A 23,911-nucleotide genomic window follows, 5' to 3' on the forward strand; every position below is an offset into this window, starting at 1 on the left:
CCTCCTACTTCCTGCTATAGGTATTATGCAGATATTGCAAAAATGCCTGCAATCAGCGACCAAGACATGAGTGCCTACCTGGCAGAGCAATCGCGGTTACACCTGAGCCAGTTCAACAGCATGAGCGCACTGCATGAGATCTACTCATATATCACCAAGTACAAGGATGAGGTAAGGGGCAAGAGGTCTCTAACATTCAGCTTTCATGCAAAGGTTTACCCCAAATCTCCCTTTTCCTTTTTCTAGCCAAAAAATTCTAGATGGTAGACGCTGGAGTTTGTGGATTTGTTGCAGGGAAAGTGTCCCTACTAGGTGATTATGATTGAACCATATCCACTGGTACAATAAAGACCAAAAAGACCACCAGCATGTGGGGGAGAAAATAGCTTTTACTGGGCAGAAATAGTTTACCTAAAACATTGTGTGATTGTTTGATTAGGAAATCACATTGTCTTTCTTGTGTTCCTTGCTATTTGAGAATAGGTCAGTAGACAACATTATGCATTAATGATAAGAACACCCACCACTCCAGTGTTGCTGGAAGTGATGCTTATGAAATGGGAGAAAGAGTGTGATTGGAATATAGCACAGCAGTTGCAAGTCAACATCCATCACTCCCCTACAGAGCATCACATCATTCTTTACCTTGAATACAGAAGCTAAGTGTCATGTTGCTTTCAGCACCCCTATTCACTTCCTGTGAGCTCTTCCTGCTTCCTGTTAGCCCTTGCAGGAAGCACACAGACAGAATGACAGGACGGCTGCAATCAGACAAAGATAAGTCATTTGTGCAATGGGAGGGATTTGTGAGCCACTTTTTGGAGGGTTCGGTACTACCTGTGGTTTTAGGTAACTGCGGTAGCAGCAGGAACCTGTCCCCATGAATATGGGGGGTGCCTGTATATAACAGGTAAACAAAAACAGGAAAACAAAAATAAGTAATAAAGGAAACAGTACATTTGTAAATACCAAATCAAATATTGAAAGAAAATAAAGTAGAATCCCCTCAAGTCTCCTTACCTCTCTTTGAGATCAGGTCACAAACACAGGCCACTCTTGAACTACAGAATCATGCTAAAGAATGGCAGGAGAGGGCATCATCTCATCACATCACCGTCTATTTGAATGTTTCCAGTTACTCTTGTTCTGGGTTGTTCCCGAGGGCTGATGTAATGATGTCCTCATTTGTGGTCCCAAGGGTATTTGCTGTGGAGTCATTTCTATAGGCCTCTTAAGTTTTAAGAGTGGGTAAAAACCCATCTGCTCTACTGTAATTTGTGCTAACACTGTAAAATACTTTTGAAACACATTCTCTACAATTCTTTATTAAAGCCATAAAATATACAACTCTAATAAAAAAAATGTAATAAGATCACATGGAGTTTACTGCCCCATTGAAGCACAATGAGAACCTGGGGAGTAGAGGATGTAGTAGCCTGTATGGCCATAAAAGCTTTTGCACAAGAGTTTGCCACACAGTTTTTGCCCTGTTGTCTTGACAAGGATGCAGGTATGTTATGTGGAGAGTTGATTGGGAGAAGCCTTTGTCAGTGGACCATTATCTCGCACACATGGGGACACATAAAGGAGAAGGAAGAGGCAGCACATAGAAATGCCTCTAGCAAACCATTGGAATGGCTGAATAATAAATGCATGCTTTCATGACATCAAGTTAGTGTGACCAGTGGACAGTTGGATTGAATGCTGCTTGTCAGAAGAAGTTGGAAGATATTTTTGTACACAAGATCCACAAATGGGCTGCAGGTGTGTCCTAATGTGACAGCAACGTAAGTGAGGCCCAGTATTATTTTGGATATGCAGTCCAAAGCTCCAGCTGACTTTTAGCAAAGTTCCCTCCAAAATGGAATGTTGTTTTGATGTTAACTGCACTCCAATCTCCTACTCCTGTTTCTAGCCCTCTAGCTCACTAGACCTCCTCCCCAGTGGCACTAGTATGGCTCTGGCAGTCAACATAGTTGTCATGACCAGGGTATCAGCCATTCAAGGAAGCCTAAAAATAATCACAAAAATGGAACCAGAGATGATGCCCCTCCCAAGCACTGTTCCTAGATATATTTTCCTAGCAACTGCAACATTCCCTTTCATCAGTATTACAAAAATCGGCAGGGCCTTAAAAGCAGAAATCAATAACAAGACAAGCACTACATGGTTAGAAAGGGTGATCTTAATGAGCTGGATCCAGGCTGCATAGCCATTCCGTGTCCTCCCTGGTTAACCGCTATCATGCATCTGTTGAATGTGCATCTGAAGCCCACTCTAAGAGCACTGCCTGTGTGTTCACAGCTCTCAGGAACTTCTTTATTATTTGTAATGGGATTAATAAATAGCAGCTGTTCCCATTGTTTGTTTTCATTCATTAAACACAATTACACGTAGCCCAATTGCACCTTCTTTGATGCCAAATGGGAGAGAATAATTTTTCCTGTTGTTCGGTGTTATAATATGCTGTCATTGGCACTGAATGAAAATCATAATTAATTTTCATTTGGGTTTTTGCATCTTCGTAATCACGGCGGTCCCAGCTCCTTAAAGCAGGTGACAGACATATCTCTCTCTCTTTCCCTCTCTCTCCCCTCCCAAGTAGTTTTCCGTTTTACTATGTTGCTTACTATGTAGAAGGACAATACAATAACAGAAGATCAAACAAATATAGCATGCTCAGCCTTCAGTGATAGCCTGTTCTTGAATCAGGAGAAAAGGGAATGGGAGGGAGCTACGAGTGGAACACTTGTTCCTATTTCTTTGCTGCTACCAATACCTTTAAGATTTTAATTTTTATTACTGCCAGATGCATGTTTGGTTTTTGTTTGCATTAAGAGCTTTGGTGCCACCTAGAAGCTTCCCTGCTTGGTGGCAGGGAAGGGTGCTTTACACCAAATCTTAGAATCCTTTCAAATGATCAAAATTAGGTCTAGGTTCTCTAGCACTGGCCCAGCCATGAGGCAGACTGAAGCAGTTGATTTGAGCAACAGGTCAAGGAAGTGAGAAATGGATTAGGGCACCCTGAATCTGTTTAATGTCTCTCTGACCTTCAGTGCCATTGCTACAAATGGTTGCAGTGGTGGAGCAGCAGGACAACCTGATTTTGATTGCTCGCTTCCACAAGTGATCAGGATGGCTCTGTATTGCTTTGCTGCACTTTTCCTAAGCATTTGGGCAGGCAAGGAAGAAGAAGCAGTGGCAGCAACAGCAGTGGTGGTTTCAAGAAAGGAGGGCAGTTACCATGGGTTACACTTGCAGCCATTACAGATCAGATCAAATGCAAGCAGCTGATCAGCTAGAACAGTCACTGGGGTTCTTCCTAGGTGTAATTGCAGCAGATTCAGTTTAACACCAGACAGGCCTGTGGAGTGTCCTTTCCCATCTGGAATGGAGTAGGTGTGTCACGGAATCCTTCATTGAGTTGAATGGAACCTTCTCCCTTGTTAGTGAGCTAGGATGATGGTCTTCAGATAGGCTCCCTCAGGTCATGGACTGCATAACTCATGGACTCTTTTCCAATTCCACAATTCTTTATGCATCCACCAAGTTTCTGGTTAGGAGCCGTTGTATAATCTGTTCTGGGCTTTTACTTATTTCACTGTCCACAAGGCCCTGAACTGCAGCGCTGTGAATTCACCACAGCATGTCCTGCACGTTCAGCACTAGAAATCTGTAGGGCGACGCTACTACTCTTAATCAAAGGGAGCTGATTTCCATATTAAGGAATTACCTGTAGGGCTTGTGATGGACCTTTCCTGCCTCCTAATAGTCAGTCTATTAATTATACAAGAGTTTGTTTCCAATTATGCCACCAATGAAATGGTTAATCAAGTCTCCTTTGATTGATGCCTTGACATTTAATTGGAAAGAGAAATCCACCTTGCACTTGCAACAGACTTAGCCACAGTAATAGGCTTTCTGATAGGGTTGCATTTTAATTATCTGTTCTTTATCTGGCAGTGCAATTTAAAGCATTTGGTTGTCTACCTAAGTAGAGGAAAGGTGGGGTAGAAATATATTAAATAAAAAAATAGATAAAGAAGGTCAGGCTTGGTTCAGACTGATTGTGATAGGCATATCTTTCTTGTCCTTCCACTTTCCCATTTTCTCATCCTCTTTCACTAGAACTCAACACCTGCCCTTCTGGCCAAACCTTTCTGTTATAATGTTCCAGGGAGCAGCTATTTCAGATTTCTTCTCAGCTCCACCAGTAAAGAGGCTGCATTGCCTCTGGTTAGCAGTTTAGGTTTAGGGCAGCAGTTTGGGAACCGGTAAGTATTTGCTGGAGGGAAGGGGAGGGGGGCAACAACACAATCAGGATGATTGTGCTGCTGCCAGGGAGTGAAGGGGATTTTCAACTTACCTGGGGATCACTGTGGCTCTCTGGAGGGTCCGGAGAGCCTGCAAACCTCCTGGCAGCTCCAGACTGATGAGAAAAATGAAAAAAATTTCCTGTTTTCATCATGAAATGGGAAATGTTTTTTTTTTCTTTTGTACAGGAGTTTGGGGCTGTCGGGAAGGCTGCAGAGGGGGGTTGCAGGCTCTCTGGATCTTCCAGAGAGCCATAGTGACCCCCATGTAAGTTAAAAAAAAAACCTTCCCTTCCCAGCAGCAGCACAATTGTCCTGACTGTGTTGCTGCCATTGCTTTTGCCCTACCCCTTAAGGGAGCAGAGACAGAGATTCCCTAGCTGGGGCATCATGACACTTGAGTTGGGGAATCTTTTCTGGCTTTCCTTTGGAGAGTAAGGGCCCAATTCTATCCAACTTTTCAGCATCGGTGCATCCGCAGTGCAGGCCCGAGGTAAGAGAACAAATGTTTCCATACTTTGAGGAGGCCTCTGTGATTGCCTCCCCAACACACGAAGCAGTACAAACCCCATAGGCACAGCAGCACCGCCACTGGAAAATTGGATAGGATTAGGCCATTACTTTTGTGATAATTTTTATTTCAGATTATAGCGAAAACCTTTCTTACTACTGACATTCTCCCTGTTCCTTCCCTTTTCAGATTTTAGCTGCTTTAGAGAAGGATGAACAGGCCCGAAGGCAACGGCTGCGGAGTAAGTTGGAGCAGGCAATTGACACAATGGCCCTAAGTAGCTGAAAAGTCTGAGACAGCGCTGCAGGCTTCCCTAGCAGTGGATACTAAAGAGAGAGAGGGCAAGCAAGTTGTGGCAGTAAGAAAGCAAGCAAGAATCTATTGGGGCCTCGGACCAACACCCAGAGTCCGCTGCTGCGTCTTCAAACACTTTACGCAAATGAACAGCAAAGAACTAAATCACCATATCAAAGACAAATTGACCCTGTCTAGAGACCTTTTGAAAGGAGTGACGTAGCAAAGACCCTGAAGGACCCCAGGAGATGTGAAAGGAGGGCCGGGAAAAGAATTCCAGCTCAGCTGCCACTGCCCCCCAAGGCCTGTCCCAGATCCAGAAATGGAAGGTTGGGGCCTGCACTAACATCTAGGACAACGTTTTTACATTATGGTTTTTCTGTAGCAGGCGGGTGGGTAGGCTTATAATTTTGGTTTCTTGTGTACTTGTTCCCTTCCCGCCTTGCCTGGACAAATCTGCTCTTTATCTTTTCTCCCTTTCTCTCTCTGGCCTTCTGCCTCTAGTGTTAACTGCTATATTTGCACAATTTCCACAAGCTAGACATTTTTTTAATTTAAAAAAAAAATGGTGAAAGTATGAGGGTGGGGGGTGGGAAGTTCTAAATTTTCAACAAAATTTTGCAGGACAGTTTTTTTAAAATAAATAAAAGAAAGGGCCGTAAGTCAATTAGGAAAGAAGTGGAATGAGTGGGACCAAGAAAAAGTCCTGGTGTCTTTTGGTTCCTTCTCCATTTTGCCCTGTGCCATGTTTTATTTGAATGTTGTTTAGCACAGGCCAAATAGATGCTCTCGTTCTGAATGCTGCTTAAGAAAGTGTTGGAGGTTTCAATCCAAGAAGACAAAGAACTTAAAAAACGGAGGGATGGTCTTGCGTAGCAAGTCCCAAAGGGCAAAATCTTCATTGCTGTAGACCTGGTAAATTGCTTTGTAGGAAGCAACATACTTTCCAGAAAAGAGTCTGTTTTGCCTTTTTAGATGTGGAGAACTATAAGTAAATTGAGCTCAGGCACTTCTCAGAAGCCCTCTTTGCCCCACCCCCACAGTAGACTTTCTCTTCCCCCCCCCACACACACCATTTGTAGACTTTCCATATGGAGAGCATTTTGACATGGAAACTCTTAAACAAGCAGTTCTGCCAAGTACAGTGGTATAGTCATAGTTCCCCATTTGAACCACCTTTCAATATTCCCTCTTTTGATGTGGACAGAAGGTTTTGTCGTAGCAAATGCAGTTGCATTTGCCAGGGCTTAGGCTCTACCTGAGCTATAGAGGAGCTACTGCGACCTATTGCTCTTTGTGTTTCCAATCCAGACCATGGTAGCACTGGGCCTAACCAGAAGGGGATGACTGAGAAACTGTGAGATCAGTCAGTCTTCATCCAAAGGAATAAGGAACGAAGTGTGATTTAGTTTCCATAGTTTGACAGTAGTGCACACATAGACTCGCATCTTGATAATATTTGCTTTTTGCATAATTTCTTTTTCAGAAAGTGTGGAGCATCTCCATTTCTCTTTGGTAGCACTGAAGGTCTCAATGGTTCTTATAATTCCATTAGACAAGTTGTCTCTTTGCAAGCAGTCAGAGGTACTTGGAAATTTTCTCTTAGCCACCCTCTTCCAAATATTTTCAGTATTTTTTTTTATAAAAAGCAAAATGTGAGACAAGAGGAACTGTCATACAACAGGAGCTCTGTCTGTTAGTAAGCCCCCTTCATTACAACAAAATACCCCAATTTAGAGCAGTGTGAACAGCAGCTACATCAGTGGATTTGAATTACACCAAAGAGCAAAGGGAGAGGCATTACAAAGCAAGAAGATAGTGTGGGCCTGACTCTGTAGTTTGTGATTATTTCAGGGAATAGCCTTCATTCCAGGAGTGACACGTACTTCCCTGCTGCCCAATCTCTCCCACAGTTTTGCCACCCCCATGTGCACACTAGCCCCCTCTTCATAGATGAGGTGGAGGGCAGGTAAGTGAGAATTGTCCCATGCGCCTGCCCAGCTGCTTCCATACTCACTTCCTTTATCTACAAGGATACAAGTGAGTGCACCTCCTATGGATACGGAGGGGGGAGATGGCACTCAACTCCCTTTCACTTTTTAACAGCATGGCATATTGCCGCCTTCCTCCTTGCCACTTCTGGTTCCCAGCATGCATTGCTCCATTTGAACCCGAAGCAACACAGACCCCATGCTCCTGGTAAGGAAGTTGTGGGGAGGGGAGATTCCAGTTCTCTGCTCCCTTCCTACTCAGTGCACCATGTAGGTGGGGAGAGGTAATCTAGCACTGTGGCAGCTATTCTCTTTTTCTTCCTGACTCCTCTCAGCAACTATGGAATGAGAAAGGGGTTGCTGCTGCCACAATCCTGACCCACTCATGACAAGCTGGAAGAGGATCTGAACCCAACACAGCGGCAGAGCTAGAGAGGGCAGCAGAGTGTCAGGCAGTTGTCATTGCCTCTCCAACTTTGCCACTCCATGCAACCATTTCAGGTCTCTTCCTGGCAAGTCGGCCTTGCATTATCCCCATGGAAAGAGTTTAGATAATTCTGTCCTTGAAATAATCTTTCTACTGTATGTGATGATAGATAGACAGACACAAAAATATTCTCCGCAGCTTGCCTTGGCTGTTTTGGCTCTCATGCCCTCTAGCCACTGGGAAACAACAATCACAGCTGGGATGAAAAGCACCCTGTCTGTTGTTGGTACTAGGGCAGGTAGAAGAGCACTGGAGAGGTAACCCCTACAGCTGAAGGCCCCCTTTCTGTTCTCTGCTATTTGTCCACTTTTCATTGGTTGCTAGCTTGGCACAGCTCTGTGGTAGGTTAGAGGGAGCAGGTGTTAGTATTGTGACAGAACAGAAAGATATGCAAAAGACAAAAAGGCTTGATGATGTTAGTTACCCACACATTAACTAAGTTGCAATCAGACACTTCCAGTGCTATTACAGGTGAGACTGCCATGCTATTTCTAAGACACTTTGCAGTGTGTGGAATAGGCATTGTGTGTATCTTCATTTTGTATCTGCACACACGTGAGTTAGTAGGTGCTCTTATTTTACACAAAAAAGTAACTCCAACTCCCTGAAATTTTGTACAGCTGTCATGGAAGCTCCATCTTTGAAATGTGAATTCTGTCACAAACGACCATGTGCTATGAATCAGTTGTTAGATATGTCTTCTCAGATATGGAAGAGTTAACATTTTTACCAGGCAAAGGGTTCTGGGCAATGCTTACTCCACTTCACAACATCACTGCAAAAAAGGTTGTCACTGTTCTCACTTTAAATGTAGAGTGGAGGCTGAGGGCGTGAGAGAGAGAGTGTGATATTCTCAGTGGAAGAGTTGTGACTTGAATCCAGCTCTGTAGCTCACAGACTACATGGTGATGCCCCATAATTCTATGCCAGATAGATATTCAGTGCACTGAGTGAAAGATTTTCTGAAGATCCTAAAGTACCCATTTGCCCTGAATGTCCCAATCCAACACATATTTTACAAATGAATATTTACAAGAATATTTACAATATTCTTTACATTTATTTACAAATTACAAAAAGAGCCAATGCCTCTCACATTCAGCCTTTGTCAGGATTTTTCCTAAAACCTTTCTCCCTTTTTCCATTTTCTATTTTCTCTTCATCATTCCATTCAACGTTCCATCCTTGACTCAGACTCTAAAACCCTGTCTTCAGTTCCTGATGGACGTAATACTTTTATTGTTGTTGCTATTATTTAAAGTTTACCCGTTTGATGAAGCCACTGCCCTAATTCAACTCAGGTGACCAAACCCACCAAATTTTCAACCTTCCCCCCACCTCCATACCAATAAACTTAGTTGCTATCTCAGCCCAGATAATATTAAGAGAGAGGCTATTGCAGAACATACCGAGCCTGTTCCTGTCCATTCCCTTTGAGTGCAAGTAAGGGGAGGAGAGGATGTAATGAAGTTTTTAATTAAGATTTAAAATGTGTGTATGTGTATATATATATATGTTGTTACAATCTAATTCTTGTGCCCCAGTGGGGCACTGTATAGTTAACTGAAGGAGATCAAACTAAGATCAATTATGAAATGGTTTTTACACAAGCAGTGGAAAATACCAAATGGAAGGAAGTTGCAAACATTTCTCACCAAGCAGAACAATCTTTGGAAGCCTACACATCTCAGATTGCTTTGTAATTTTGTTTTTAGTCTTTTAAAAAAATTAATTAAAGCGGAGGAAGAGGAGAACATGACAATAAAAATGAAACAAAAAAAAAACTTATGGACTCCTGAGATGTCTCCGGATCCATAAAACCTGTGGGCTGTTGCATGACTGTGCTAGAGTTTAGTCTGAGTTGATCTTTTTTTAAAAAGAAAAAAATGCAAGTGTTGAATACTAGAGGTTTGTTTAGACCTTTTATTTTTAAATTTTTGGAATTAATTTGTCATTCTTGTACAAGGAAAAAAATAGAATTAACGTCAACTGTTTATTTCTGAAAAATGGTACTCAAAACCCTTAAAGGACAGCTAAATGTTGCTGCACACAGTAAGATTTTGCAGGTTCCTTTCCCTGGACTTTCCTTAAAGTGTATTTGAGAGCACAAAACATTCCATGGTGATATTCTTAAAAGAGATAGAGGCTGGATCTCTCCGCTTGTTGTAAACTGGCAGTGCTTTATGGAAACCAAAGGTGTGATCCTGACTTGACTGAAGTGCCCAGACCTTTCAGTTGTTTTGATTGAGTAGATGAATGTTCAGCCAATTTGACTGAAAAGGCCCATACTCTTGCACGAGCTGCCCACTTAGGCATCTGCATTATCCTGGCACTGCAGCAATAAACAATGAATAACTTAGGAAACTGTGCTAGGGAAATTGTATAAGCTTACCTTAAACACACAGTTTTGTCTTAGATTCTTCCTCTACAGTAAAAACTAAAAACTACTTTGGAGTCTTATTAGGTGGAAGGACCTTCAGAATGCAAGATAGATCTTTTCAGTCTTCAAGACTGTTCTTAAGGTTTACTTTTTTTTTTAAGTCCTAGCTCAGTTAATCACATTCTACTCTCCCGGTTGCCTCCATCATTCTATAGATAGGCCATCAGAAAAGGAGCCCTTAGCCAAAAGTAAGAAAATAAAGTTTGTGGGAAAAGCAGGGGAACAGGATGGGATGACACATCACGAAATTTCCCTGTGTCTTATAGGGTCTTTCCCCATGTACAAACCAGTTCAGCTGAAATAACTGGAAAGTAAAGAAAATCAGCTCACAGTTTCTCCTATGACAACAGGAATGATGATGACAGTATGTACATTTCAATACACAAAGCCTCACCCCCCAAAGTATAGAAAACCAGATAAATTATTGCAATAATTAAAGATCAGGTCTTAAAAAAAGAAAAGTCTGGTTCATCTCTGTTTTGCTTTTTGTTGGTGTGTGGCCCCCTTTTCTGTAGTTTGGGGGGGGTGAGTGCAAGGTCTAATTATCAGTGTTGAAATTCCCACTCAAGAGATCTGCATGCATGACTGTCTGTCTGTCTCTGTTGCTGGCCTGCCTTTGTCTCTGGCTATGTCTTCATCAGTCACAATTCTGCCATAGGAAATAGAAACTGAGCCAGTGATTCTGCAGACAAGGTCTGAGACAGAGGTTCAGTGAATCTTGTATAAGCAATAGGGAAAATCAAATGGCAAGCAGACCACCAAGCCCAAACTGTCATCTGCTTTGTTCCACAGGCACTTGGAATGCCACTGAAATCAGTAGGACTACCTGTGTGAGCATATGCTCACCCGATGCATGCAAAAGGCTTTGTTTATATTACAAGGACCGGTTTTAAACAAATTCACGATCTTTGTATACTGTTACTCTCTAGGTAGAGTAGTTTTCTTCCATTTCATTCCTACAAGCCTGTTATATTAAGGTGGCCCGTTAGACTTTTCACCTCCTATCATCTTGTCCACGCTAAAAACAATGGGTGGTTTTACTTTTGTTCATCTCTAAAGAATCTCTAGGCTGCTATAGGCTGGGTCTCATGCTCCCTAGGAAAGACATGCGTATGTTATCATCATGTTATCGTCCTTGTATAGATGTAAAGGAGTAAGAGATTCCTGAGGAAGAAGCTTACTCAATACACAAGAAACGGAATGTGTGAATGGGTATACAGGTCTGATCTATCATAAACCTGTGAAATGGACTTCTTTGGTAGACCCATATGTTGGTAATTCACACATTGTCTGGGCAATAATTAACTTCTTAACTGAACTTCTAAGACACCAATTTGTCCTGTATCCACGCAGGCGCTCTGTTCTTGGCCTCTTGCTGCTCATTTAGCCAATGTCTTACTAAACTCTGATCTAACATCCATATTCAGAGCCAAAATTTCTCTGAGTGCCAGATGTTGGGGAGAGGCAATGAGAGGTTACTGTATCCTTCATGCCCTGCTTGGGAGCATCCCAGAAGCTCTTCTTAGATTAAATGGACTAGATGCTGATGGGTGGTTAGTCTGATCCAACAGAACAATTCTTACAGTCTCAGCAAATGCTTTCTGAAGCCATTTCCGTTCTTTTTGCTGTGGTGCAGGCAATCCTTTTTTCTCTCCACTTAATTTCCCCTGAGGGCCCATTCTGACATAACCGTTTGTGGTTGCGTTCCCATAAATAGTGGAATTGACAGTGAGGAGGGTGGTATGTCACTAATATTTTATTAGCACGCCTTCATCTGGTTATGCTGACCCTTCACAAACCCACACCCCTTATCCTTCCAGGATAACACTGCCAGAGGCCTTGGCAGTAGTGTTAAATTCCTGATGTTTCTATAGTTTTTGCAGAACTCTTCATTGTGCTCATTCATGTAATTGGCACTTGAAAAGATCTTTTGATCTGCATTTTGATGCTCGTATTATCACACACAAAAAGTATATGTCAGCTGTCAGCACTTTGGAACAGGGCAGCAGTCTTGCTGAGGCCCTGTGATGTCACAGACAACTGATGATTCGACAAGTTCTCCAAACTTTAAAATGGAAAACTTGTGGATTTAAAATGGCATAAAGGATTTAAAGGTCATGGATTTAAAATGCCAAAAAGGCAAAAGAGAAGCGGTATTGCTTATCTGGAAACCTGTAGGCCCAGTGGTTTTGGTTTTTGTTTTTGTGTTTTGCAGTTCTTGAGAATCCCGAAAACCTAAACAGGCACTGAGGCTGCTGGATATGTTGGTTTGTTTCCCTTTGCCTCAGTGTTGATGGGTATGAACAAGGATTCCTGTCAGGAACAGGTGGTTGTTTCCGAAGACAAGTGTTTGGGCCAGTCCTATCCAACTTTTCAGCACTGATACATCCGTGCCAACATGCACTGCATCCTGCTGTGGTGAGGCAGTCACAGAGGCTTCCTCAAGGTAAGGGAACATTTATTCCCTTGGGGCTGCACCGCAGTTGCATTGGTGCTGGAAAGTTGGATAGGATTGGGTCCCGAGTCACCCTTAGAGCTTCTGCTTGACCCTGAGAGTTTGATAGGATATTTCATAATGTTATTCACGTTGTACCAAAGCACTATGTCAAGGTGACGACATACAGTTGCCAATGTCCCCTTCTAGCATAGCAGCATCAATATTGGGTATCAGTGACTTCCTCCTGTTTCACTTGAGGGTTCCTTGAGAAAAAATACATGCAAGATACACCTTTGGGTTTCAGGTACTACTTCAGCTTTTCACATCCATTTAAAAAAAAATGTTTAATCATAATTCACCTCTTGCATTGTGCCTTCAGCTCTCTTTTCCTCCCACCCTCAAATATTGTTCCTCATCTGTGCTGTCTACAAACAGGAATGGGAGTATGAGGTTGAAGATAAACTTAAGCAAGAGACTAAGGCTAGGTTTACCTGTTATGGAAGTTTCATCTCAATGGGAATAACAAGTGGTCTGGATCCAGAAATTCATAGCTCTTCTGAGAAGACAGTTTGAGTCAGCCAATAAGGAAAGTGTCCAGTGTTTACTTTGTCTCTTGAATCTTTGTTCCAGTATCTCTTTTTTACAACTCAAACTGGTTTGGCAGAGACATGTCCCTTACAGCACAATCCTATGCATACCTAATCAAAAGTAAGTTCCATTGGGTTCAGTAGGGCTTGCTCCCAGGAAAGTGTGAATAGGACTGCAGCCTTAATTAGTCAGCATGATCTATCATTCTTCTTGACTGATTAAGATTCATCTAGATGTCCTCAGTATACTGTGGTCAATTCCAGGTGCTATCCAGAAAATGTAGAAGACCACAGGTTACACTAATATAATAATGTACTCCAAACCCCTATGCCAATACCATCCTTTGGATTGTTTGTCCAGATTGCCCGTGCTGGGCCTGCTTTAGCGTGGAGCCAGGCCAGCGGACAGGCATAGGCTTCACTCAGGAGTTTGAGATATTCACATTGCACATCCGATGCCTGGAAAAGCCCATTCCCAACTGTGGGAGACTCTTGAGCAGTGCAATCCTATGCAGGTCTACTCGGAAGCAAGTCCCAGTGTATTCAGTGGGGCTTTTTCTCAGGAAAGTGTGCATAGGATTGCGCTGTAAGCTTAGGAACAGCCTTGAATAAGCTGAGTGGGAAATAAAACTGTAGGGTGATACACTAGACAAGACAGTGCACTTTTCCCCATTGCAGTTTTCCTCTGACTTGAGCACTTTGAATTATCCCGTCTATTTCAAATGCATACAAGTGGTGTTAGGCTCTGCCACTCTCTCTTCTTCCTAAGGAATGTCGGGGCCACAGTTAGCTGTCCTTTAAGAATGGGGGGGAGGGGCGGCATGGGAAGGGGAGGAGGAGAGAAAAAGAAACAAAGAATTTTGATAATAAAATTAAAATAAACAAATAAATAAATAAAGTAAAATCCTGATGACTTTATGTGATTGTTTCAGACTTGAAGCAACTGTGCCAGTGTGGCAGGTCAGCACCCTTTGATTGTGTAAATATCCTGCTATTTCCTATTTTAATGTTCTCCAGATTTAGTACTTGTAAATAAAACACACGCATCAAAAAGAGATTAAACATTTTTGCTATATAATGTGTCTTGTCTGGCTTTGTGGATAGACATTTGTCCGTTTTAGTGTGAAGAAAATTGGGGAAATGGAGGTGGTGGGATAAGAGGAGCAGTTCTAATCATACTGGGCTTGGCATGCTCCTGAAGCCTTGCTTAAGTTTGACGACAGCACGTCTTACCCAGCTTCATCCCTTTGTTTGAGCTTCAGTACTCATCACTGTGGGACACATTTTTAGTGGCACTTGGCTCCCAGACACACCGAACCTTGAGCTTTTCTGTCAATCCAACCATCACCAACAAGCAAAGAATGAATTTCCTTCTTATTTGTTTTCTGAAAAAGAAAATTTGAAGTTGCTGTACATTTATGTTCTTAAGGGTTCCAAGGTGTCACAGTTTTAGTCTTTAACTCTGGAAGAGAAATAAGCTGCTAAAGTAAAATTCAAAGAGTGTGGCAGTGTCTCTGCTATGAATGGCTCTGCATTCATCCATCTAGGTAGTCTTTATTGCCCACACTGACTATAGCAGAAGGTTTCAGGCAGGAGTCTTTCTCAGGCTTATGGAAAAATGCTAAGGACTGAACCTGGGACTGTCTACAGTCAAAGTCTATCACTGAGTCATGGCTGCATCCCCACACAAGCACTGCTAGAACCATGCTTCCTCCTAAGCAGGCAAGGCTGGTCTAGGACCTGAGAAGTCAAGAACAAAAGACTGTCTCATCACAGAACTACTGGAAAAACCATCTGTCACTTACTCTGGCCTCCACGTGAAATGACAATCATCTTATTCTGATAAGCTTGCAAGTATAACCCACAAAAAGGACTTTCCAGAAAGCTGAGAAGACAATAGCTGTTCTGTGGTCCATATATCTCAGTATCGCACCTTCAACAGTGATCTGATCTGGATAACTGAAAGAGTACATAGAACAATGCCATTAAAAAAATTCCATTCCTTGCCAACAGTACTGGTGCCATGGTCTATGGGGTGCTTGGGCCAATGCCAGTTCTGGCCCACACTTCCCACTCTGTGGATTGATCTCGGGTGGTGTTGCTCCATTTTGCCAACTGGTTTGAGGAAACAGAAAGAACCACTCTTGGATCAGAGAGTACATCCCTGTCCGTGCGCTGGTAATTCCAAGGAAGAGATACCCACCAGAATTGCTTTGTTCCTTGACTCATCCCAGTTGGCGAAAAGGAGAGAAGCAACTGGACAGTGTTGTTCCTCAGCACTTTGGTGATGCTGAAGGAGGGACACCCAAGTAGCCTCTTCTCCTTCAATGTAGAATTTTTCAGAAGCCTCAACGCCATTGCAAGAACCTCTGGAAGAAGCCTCACTGCAGAAGGGTAGGTCAAGGCAACAATGGTCCAAGTTGTTCTGATGAGTGACTCGTGCCACTGCTGGCAGCATTGGAGGGGAGGGCTTCAGTGGTTAGCCTGTTGGACCTCGTGGAAGTCCAACATGGCTGTCCTCTTACACACCCATGCTTGCTGATCAGAGCGTAACACTGAAGGGTATAAAGGACCACCGGTCTGGTGCTTGAGGATGCATTGCTCAGAGGCTCGTATATGACTTTAATACTTCACTGTACTGTGGCGGAATAGGCCTATTCCCAACATCACGACTGGCTCTAGTACTGAACAACACTGCATTGCCCCAATACTAGTATAGGAGAGTCTTTAGGGAATTAAAGGCAAGTGGGGTAAAGCATGAACCACTGTCTTTTGCAGCAAAATCAGCACAAAAAGATTGGATTGCTACCCCACCATTCATGAATATGGCTAACTTTGGTTTCCGCCCCCCCTTTCTGTATATTAGAGAGTTGTTTGCTTTTGGCACAGATGTGAGCTATGGTGATGCTGGCTGTCTGGCTGTCTGGCTTTGAGTAAATTATTCCATTTTTTCTCTCATTCCCCTTTCAGCCATATTTCTAGAATGGCTACTAAACTAGAATGGCTAGTTTAGTATGTATCTATCCAAGGATCCTTTGGGCTGCCAGTAGGACAGACAGCAGAACAGAAAGTCTGGAAAAAGGAGTTAATTTTAACTAGGGCATGGTATAAACAGGTGAGTCTTGAATAAAAACAAACTCCAACTGGCCTGCAAATGCACATTCCACCTCTCCCAAGGCCTTGCTTTCAAATTATGGTAGGTATCCCTGCCCTGGTACCATTTAGCTCTCTTAGTACCACTTAGTACAATGGCTCTCTGAGAGAACACACACAGAGATGTCATTCTGTGAGGGAAGGAACACAGGACATGCTTTGGGGATTGTGGGCCTGCATGTATACATATAGGGAGGCTGCCCGAAGCATCTAAGACACCTATTATACTTATCAAAGAGAATTTCAAAAGCCATAGACTGAAACTCTTGTAACTGGAATAAATTAATGGATTTATGCAAATACTTTATGCAAATATGTGTATGCAAATGTGATCACTTTGATTTTTTATTTATATTTTATTTATTTTAACACAAACATGTCAATCAATAAAATGTTGTTTGAAACTGTTTATCATACGCATGTTTGTTCATCTCCATTTAATTTCCCAATCTTTCCCCTCCCCTGCTCTTCAACATTGTCCTTATAATTTCAACTTTCACTAAAAGTTCCTCACTATTATAGACCTTGGGCCTTGTTATGAATCTTTTAGACATTCAGCTATGCACTCATGCCCCTCCACAACTCCACAGACATGACAAAAGGGAAAGTCAAATTAAAAAGACAGAACAAGAAAAAACCAATGCCAGATGATTCCTGGTGTGACCTCCTTTTCAGTCTGCATAGAGTTCTACAATATTTCCCCATATTTCTTTACTCCTCTTTCCCATTCCATTAGCTTTATATACCATTTCTTCCATGACTACAAACCAAGTATCTATTGTTGCTTATGCACATGCCCTTTTCTCTAGAATTGGTATCGTTTATTCATTCACTTTTCAGTGGAGAATTCAGATGAAGCTATTGCCAAATTATTGCAGTTCAATATTTTGTTTTGGTCTTTTATGTTTTATCAGATCTAATTTGCAGTGCTTTGGGGGGGGGGCAATAAAATGCAGTTTCACCACCAGCTGGCCAAGTGTGGCAATGTACAATTTGAGGCTACTAAGGACAGCTATTTCTTTAATTAAAAGCTTCCTACTTGCTCATTCTGACTGTTTGATTGCTTCCTGTTTAGTAGTTTGCTGGGGGATTAGACTCTTATTAATCATTCTCATTAATCATTAATCATTTCCTCATGGTGAGTGTGTGTTAAATTACTGGTTTCTTTGCATTATTACTTTAATATTTCCTGCTCTGTAAGAAAGGGAAGCAGGGAAGATAATGCAAAGGAATCAGGAACTGAAGCAATCCTCTTGATTAGGAGAATAATCTAAGGGGCAATTGAAGAGCAGTTCAATAGTAATCCCCCTGTCCACACTAAAAAGGCAGCAACAAAACAGTAAACAAGAAACTTTTGATTAACATCATAAGGACCTTTGCTAAATGGGAATATCCAGGATCTGTCTTTCAGCAGTCAACATTGCTCTTCTGATTCAAGTCTTTTGTTCCTTTTTAAAAAAAATTCCAAATAATTAGGATGCATCAAAATTGGGCAGGGGAGGGTGATGACAACCAGAATAGTCTTTGGAGCCCAGGTGAGATAGGAAAATGTAAAATCACAGGAACTTTCTGGGCCCAGGCACAAATTACCCCCTTTACCCCCCTCTCCTAGGCCCTGGTTCACAGACTCAAATTATTGACATTTTATGGCCAGAAAACCATAGAAGAAATCTGGGCAGAGAACCCCAAATTGTTCATTTACCTGCCACCTCAACTTCATATGTCTGAGAGTCACCCACTGTGTGGCATTACACACTGCCACTCCACCAGCATCACGGATGTCATGTGCCAACCCAGGCATCCAAGAAAGTGACTTGTCTTTTTGTTCATTTTGTTGCGCTACCTTCTCCCTTCATCTTGGCTTCCTCTTCATTCTCATCTACTGTTCTCTGCTACACAACTAGGCAAGCTCTTGTCCAGGGCCACACAGCAGCTCAGGAACTCAGGCAAATACCTCCATTATCCTTGCATTAAGTGTCCTGCAAGTATTGCTCACCACACAACAAACTGCTGCCCAGTCCCTGTTTGTTTTACACCTTGAAAAGCTCCTTTAGAGCCTCCTCATTTCCTAGTTCCTACCGTCTAAAATTCACAGCCACTGCCCACCATGTCTTTATCTTTAAAATAACCCAGTGAGGTCTGTTATGTTGATAGAGGACTGGATAGAAGGTCACCACTCTGTAAATATCACAGGTGCCTGGGGATTTGAGCCTGGCTCTCCTCAGCCTAGTCGGACTCACTTGTGCTGAGAAGATGGGAAGGGTGGGGAAAAGAGCACTTCCATAGCCCGCTAGAGTGCTATTTGTCAGTCCTAGAGGCTTTGAGGCAGGAATCAAAAGCTGCTTTTGTGTCCGAGTCTCAGGAAAAAAATTATGAAGTAATCCTAGAGAAATTCCCGTTTATTTTTCTTAACATATTCTGTAGTTCCCCACCTTTCCAAATTACCTCAAGGCAGCTTACCACCTTTAAGAACATGACACAATTCCCAGAGGGGGTGTGCTGTGCATTTCTCTTGCTACTGAATTGCAGTTGTTTGACCTCATACACCTGGGATTATCAACCCAACTTGCTAGGCCCCACTTAGGCTCAGCACTTCTAACTTTGAAACAGAGCAATGACTGTGAAGGGCAACTGCCTGTTACAAGGAGTAAGGAGGCTATCGAGTGCCTACCATTCCAGCATCTTTCCATGGCTATTTCCATTCTAGCCTTCTTCACACTGGGTGATAATGATGCATATGTGGTGGGGAATGGCAGGATTGTGCCCCCTGGCTTCTTGCTTTCCAGGTGCTATGGGTTCCCTTGCCCTGTGGCTCTCCTGGGCCTCCTGCTGCTCCTCATCACAGGTGCTGTCTGCTTGCTTCTTCAGATGGTGATGGTGAGCAAATGACTGGAGAGAGGCTGGCATTCAAGATCCCACCTGGTATTGGAGCAAGCACAGAACAACATTGCACATCTAGTTTCACAGCTCTGGTGAAGGCTTGCAACCACTTTTCTTTACAAGAATCATCCTCAAGGAGGGCAGAAGCAGCACTTTTGAAACTTGTGGGAACTGCAGCATAGCGACACTTCTCGTCTGAAGAAGGAGACGGCAGAAAAAGTAGCAGGGGGCCTCATTTGGGACTGTTGTCAGATGTTAACAGTCCTCATTTGGGACTGTTAAGCAGATGTTAATTTACTCTGGAGGCTACTAAGGGGTGGATAAGACTACTAAAGCTACTAAGGGGGTGGATGACGACTTTTGTTTTTGCACTGGTCCTAGTCCTGTGCCTTTAACTGAAGTCTGACAATATTATTATTATTATTATTATTATTATTATTAATAACAGTATTTATATACTGCATTTCAACAAAGTTCACAAAGTGCTTTACAAAGAAAAATCAAATAACTAATGCAACTTCTCTTGGAGTGGAGATAAAGTCAAGGCTCCACCTGTCCATTCAGCATCTCAGGTCTCTCTTAAAGGCACAGGCCTGTCAAAACCTTGGCAATCCCCGTGAATACCCTGGATTATGCCTTTATGCAGGTCTCCCTCCATCGCTGGAGAGAGCCTGAGCGCTTGGTGTTCTTAATAGTGGGCTTTCTCTAACTATCCCTACCCAAAACTATGAGAGGGTGAATTGCCTTGCAACAACCTGCAATTCTATAAAGCCAGGCAGGCTCTTTGAAAACCACACACCTTAGTACATTCTTCTGTCTGCTATAATCCCTGTCTACTTCCCTTTTACTTCCCTTGCCTTTAGGAAAGTGAAAGGTGGATTTGCCTATTTGATCACTAATGTCTCCAATTTTTCAAGGGTGTTTTTATTGAATAATTTTGAAAGTGTTGGCTTGCATTCACCAGCTTTCAAAGTTTCCATGGCTTTTGATCAGCTGCAAAGGAAATAAATCAATTATATTGGGTGAGAAGCAAAAGGGGGTAAATAATTGACAGGTCTCACCATCTGGTTACCAAGTGCAGGGATCAAAGAGACCAATCATGGACCTTCAAAGGAAAGGGCGGGATTTGAGGGTGGCAGGTCTTTAATGTGGCTCCAGGCAGCTATTTTCTCCTTCCCTCAGTTCTGGCCTTTTCTTGTTCATTTGATTCTGGAATCTGAATGCTCCTCCCTGCTATTTTCTCTGCGTGCCTTCTTTAAAGCTATGCCTGTTCCAATATCTGTCTTCCAGTGTCTGGGCAATTTCTTCTTCTCTTTCTCTGTGTTTGAGAGGAGAGAGCTTCCATGGAGCTTCTGCCTATCTTCCATTGACTTTCTATTTAATTATTACTGATATGGCATCCATTAAAAACGACTGTAAAACACAGACTTTGTGACTAGAAAGAGCCCAGCTGCCTGACCCATCCATAAGGAATGGGGCTCCCTGATAGTGGAGCAGGAATCTAATTTACTAGAGGCAAGAAGGACGCATGTCAGGGCCAAACCACATGTGACACAGGAGCTCCAACTTGTGTGTGTTGTACATTTGTGTGCGTGTTGTACATTTAAAATTGGTGCGGGTCCGACTAAAGCAACAACACTGGGGCAATGGGACATGGCCCAGTACTAAACAGGGCCAGCGCCAGCACTGAGCTCCAGTGCTGGTGCCGAGGGTCACAAACATGCCATAAGGCGCATCAGCAACACCCTGTGAAGAGTCAGCGCTGGCGCCGGCCCAGCGCCAGTCGGCACTGAACCCAACATCGGCCAGACGCTGCCCAGAGCTAGGAAAGAATTCTGGGTGGTGATGCGGGTGTTCTGGGGTGGGAGGAGGGCAGGGGAGTGTGGGACGGGGAGGGACAGAGTCAGGAGGGATCCTGAACTCTGTGTCAGGCCAGAAGCCCCAACTTGGAGTCTCTCAAGTCTGCACCAGCAAAATAGCTGCTGCAAACTTGAGAAGCCCCATCATGGGCTTGGGACTTTCCCTGGGAGAAGGGAACAGAAATCCCTTTCCCCCGAGGAGACCTGCAGAGGCATTGGCAGGGCCCAGTGGAGCCCCTGGTTTTAGGATTGGGCTGCCCATTTTTTTCTCCCACTCCATTTCCAGTCCCCCTCCCTAAGCTGCTCTCAGCCTCATAGTAGAAAAAATACACACATGAGGTTTTCAGCATCACATGTGGTTTGACCCTTGGAATTTTTGTCCTTAACTAGGTCTGCACTTCCTGAGGTGGCAGTTCTATATATGACTTCATAAACTGCTCATTCTGAGCACCAATCCTCACCTTTATTTTGGAAGTGATATAAAGTTCACGTATAGCAATTTTACATCTTCATTTTCACAGAGGAAGGCAGTTAACTGAAAGTGAAAATTTATACTCTCAGTATCACCTTTATTCCTTTTAGGCGCTTGCTTACCTAATTTTTTGACCACCTTTTCAAATTATCAAAGTTATTTACATAAAACTGAAGAAAAGTAAAAAAAAATCATAAACATAATTAATGCAAAAACTATAAATACTAAATTAGCATAAAAACCATAAACAGTTACAAAGTTGGGAAGGCCTCAAAGCTAGGCTTTCAAGCTAACGTTCCCTCTGATGTGAGAACTTTGGACACTGTGGGAGATATTGCAGGCAAACATCTTCCCATGTGCAAATGAGATAGGTAAAAGCAGGTGCTGACTTTATCATCTCAGAAATTAATACACACATTGACCCTTATGAGTGTGCCTCTTGAAGGTGAAATAGGTGGCAAAGCCAGAAAAAAACAACTGTAATTAGCTTTCAGTGAATGGCCTTGGGCTGCCACTGTTCATCACAGTAAGTTGGGGGTGTTTGTGCAGCGGGAGGCCTCACAAAACAAATGTGTGGAGCCCGACATGGCCCCTCAGGAATTGGACCCTTCACTTCCTAAGGCCAGCCCTGACTCCATGCCCTGTAAGGGCTTTCTGGGAAGTCCTCTTCCAAGTTCTGCATCTTCTGCAGCCTGGTGGGTAGCAGCTTGCAAGAGGAGATACTCAGTGGTGGTTTCCATGAAGTGAAATTTCTTCCTGCCTTGAGCTGTGGCTGGGGCCTTGCCACCAACTAAAAGCCTCCCTATTCTGATAGACCTTTACTACATAGGGCTTCAGTAGGTTGCTGTGGTCTCCTCAGCTGCCCTTTGTCAGTTGACTGTTTGAACTCGTTTTAGGGCATAATCCCTTGTGCTGGCCAAAGACTGCTGCTTTAGTGCCTTAAAGCAATTTTGCACCATCTCTGTAGCAGGGAGACTGGCATGATCCCTGCTCAACTGGCAAAAGAAGAAAGCCCATGCTGGCCAAGTCAAGTCGGCCCAGGGGTTGGGAGGGCAAGCAGAAGGTGGGAAGGAGGCGTTTTGGAGTGGGAGGAGGGCAGGTGGGCCCATAAGAACATAAGAACATAAGAACAGCCCCACTGGATCAGGCCATAGGCCCATCTAGTCCAGCTTCCTGTATCTCACAGCGGCCCACCAAATGCCCCAGGGAGCACACCAGATAACAAGAGACCTCGTCCTGGTGCTCTCCCCTACATCTGGCATTCTGACTTAACCCATTCCTAAAATCAGGAGGTTGCGCATACACATCATGGCTTGTACCCCATAATGGATTTTTCCTCCAGAAACTCCATGGGTGGGCAGCTGGCGAACGGGGGTGGGGTTGGGGCCAGGATCCGGCTATGACATATCCAATGTTTGGTCCTGGGCAGCCCAGAGCAGTTCCGGGCTGCTTGGATTTGCGCCACCTCTTGAGGTGGGGCAGATCTGAGTTACCCAGGGTAAGGGGAAAGAATTCCCCTTGCCCTGGACTGTGAGCCACAACTGGCTGCAACCCTGCTTTGAATGCAGGGCAGGCCTGCCGGCTGGTCTGCTTCAGGACAGGTTAGGATTGGACTGTTATTGTTCTTAAAATATGTTTTAATTGTGGGTTGCAGATTGCCTTGGATTGTTTTGAGAAAGGTGGGATATACATTTCTTAAAATCAAAATTTTAAAACTAAATAACTATATCAGTCAGCATCATTCAGGCCCCCACATCTAAAAAATTGGGCCATGTGTCTCATCCACCAAGAAGAGTCCTGAGGTATTCTGATGCTTTACTTGTATAGTACCATCACTGTGTTTGGCACTTCACACAAAGTGAAAAGAAAGGTCCCTGCCCCTAGGGCTTGCTGTCTAGATATTGACATGAGGGAGGCAATAGAGGAAGGGAAAGGAGATGAAGACAGGAGCAAATGGGATGGCAGGGGATGATCGAGTTCTCAGTCCCTGCAAACTGAGCAGCATCTCATTTCGGAGAGAGCCCTGCTACACATACAAACCAGGGTGTGTAAATAACCCCAAATTAATTGGCCCATAAAAGGGCAGAATGATTTCGTTTCTCGACCCCAACGTGGTTTGATCCTTCCCAGTCCCTACTGTGGCAGGCTGCCAGCTGCTTCAATCCTTTGATCATGTATCCGTTCATCTTGCCTCCAGTCAGGAGGGCAGCTCCTTTTCTGCCTGCTGCCCAATTACCAAGAAACATAAAGGAAGGAGTGTAAAACTCCATTCCCTGGAGTCATCCTCAGCCATTAGTAGCAGGCATTGATTACATTTCAAATGTATTGTCTTCAGGGATTTAGTTAAAAACCAAAAAAACAAAAACATAAAAAACCTACTGCCACCAGAAGGGGATATAGATCAATGTGACAAACTAGTCATCAATCAAAACACATTGACACTGGAGGCTGCAGGCCTAAAAATATAACAAATAGGCACTTAGTGAT

General features: G+C 43.4%; 1 protein-coding gene across 7 annotated transcripts in view; it reads left to right on the forward strand.

Moving 5' to 3' along the window:
* Window positions 1–5,656, forward strand: part of PLXNA1 (plexin A1) — a 400,969-nt gene extending 395,313 nt beyond the window's left edge. For all 7 annotated transcript variants that reach the window (XM_066617858.1, XM_066617857.1, XM_066617855.1 and 4 more), the window contains exons 31-32: window positions 21–171; window positions 5,014–5,656. In XM_066617858.1, the coding sequence (XP_066473955.1) occupies window positions 21–171; window positions 5,014–5,109 (247 nt within the window). In that variant the 3' untranslated portion in view covers window positions 5,110–5,656. The remainder of the gene's footprint in view (window positions 1–20; window positions 172–5,013) is intronic.
* The last annotated feature ends 18,255 nt before the right edge of the window (window positions 5,657–23,911 follow it).

This window comes from Tiliqua scincoides, chromosome 2 (assembly GCF_035046505.1).
Source record: "Tiliqua scincoides isolate rTilSci1 chromosome 2, rTilSci1.hap2, whole genome shotgun sequence".
In the NCBI taxonomy this organism is placed as follows: Eukaryota; Metazoa; Chordata; class Lepidosauria; order Squamata; family Scincidae; genus Tiliqua; species Tiliqua scincoides.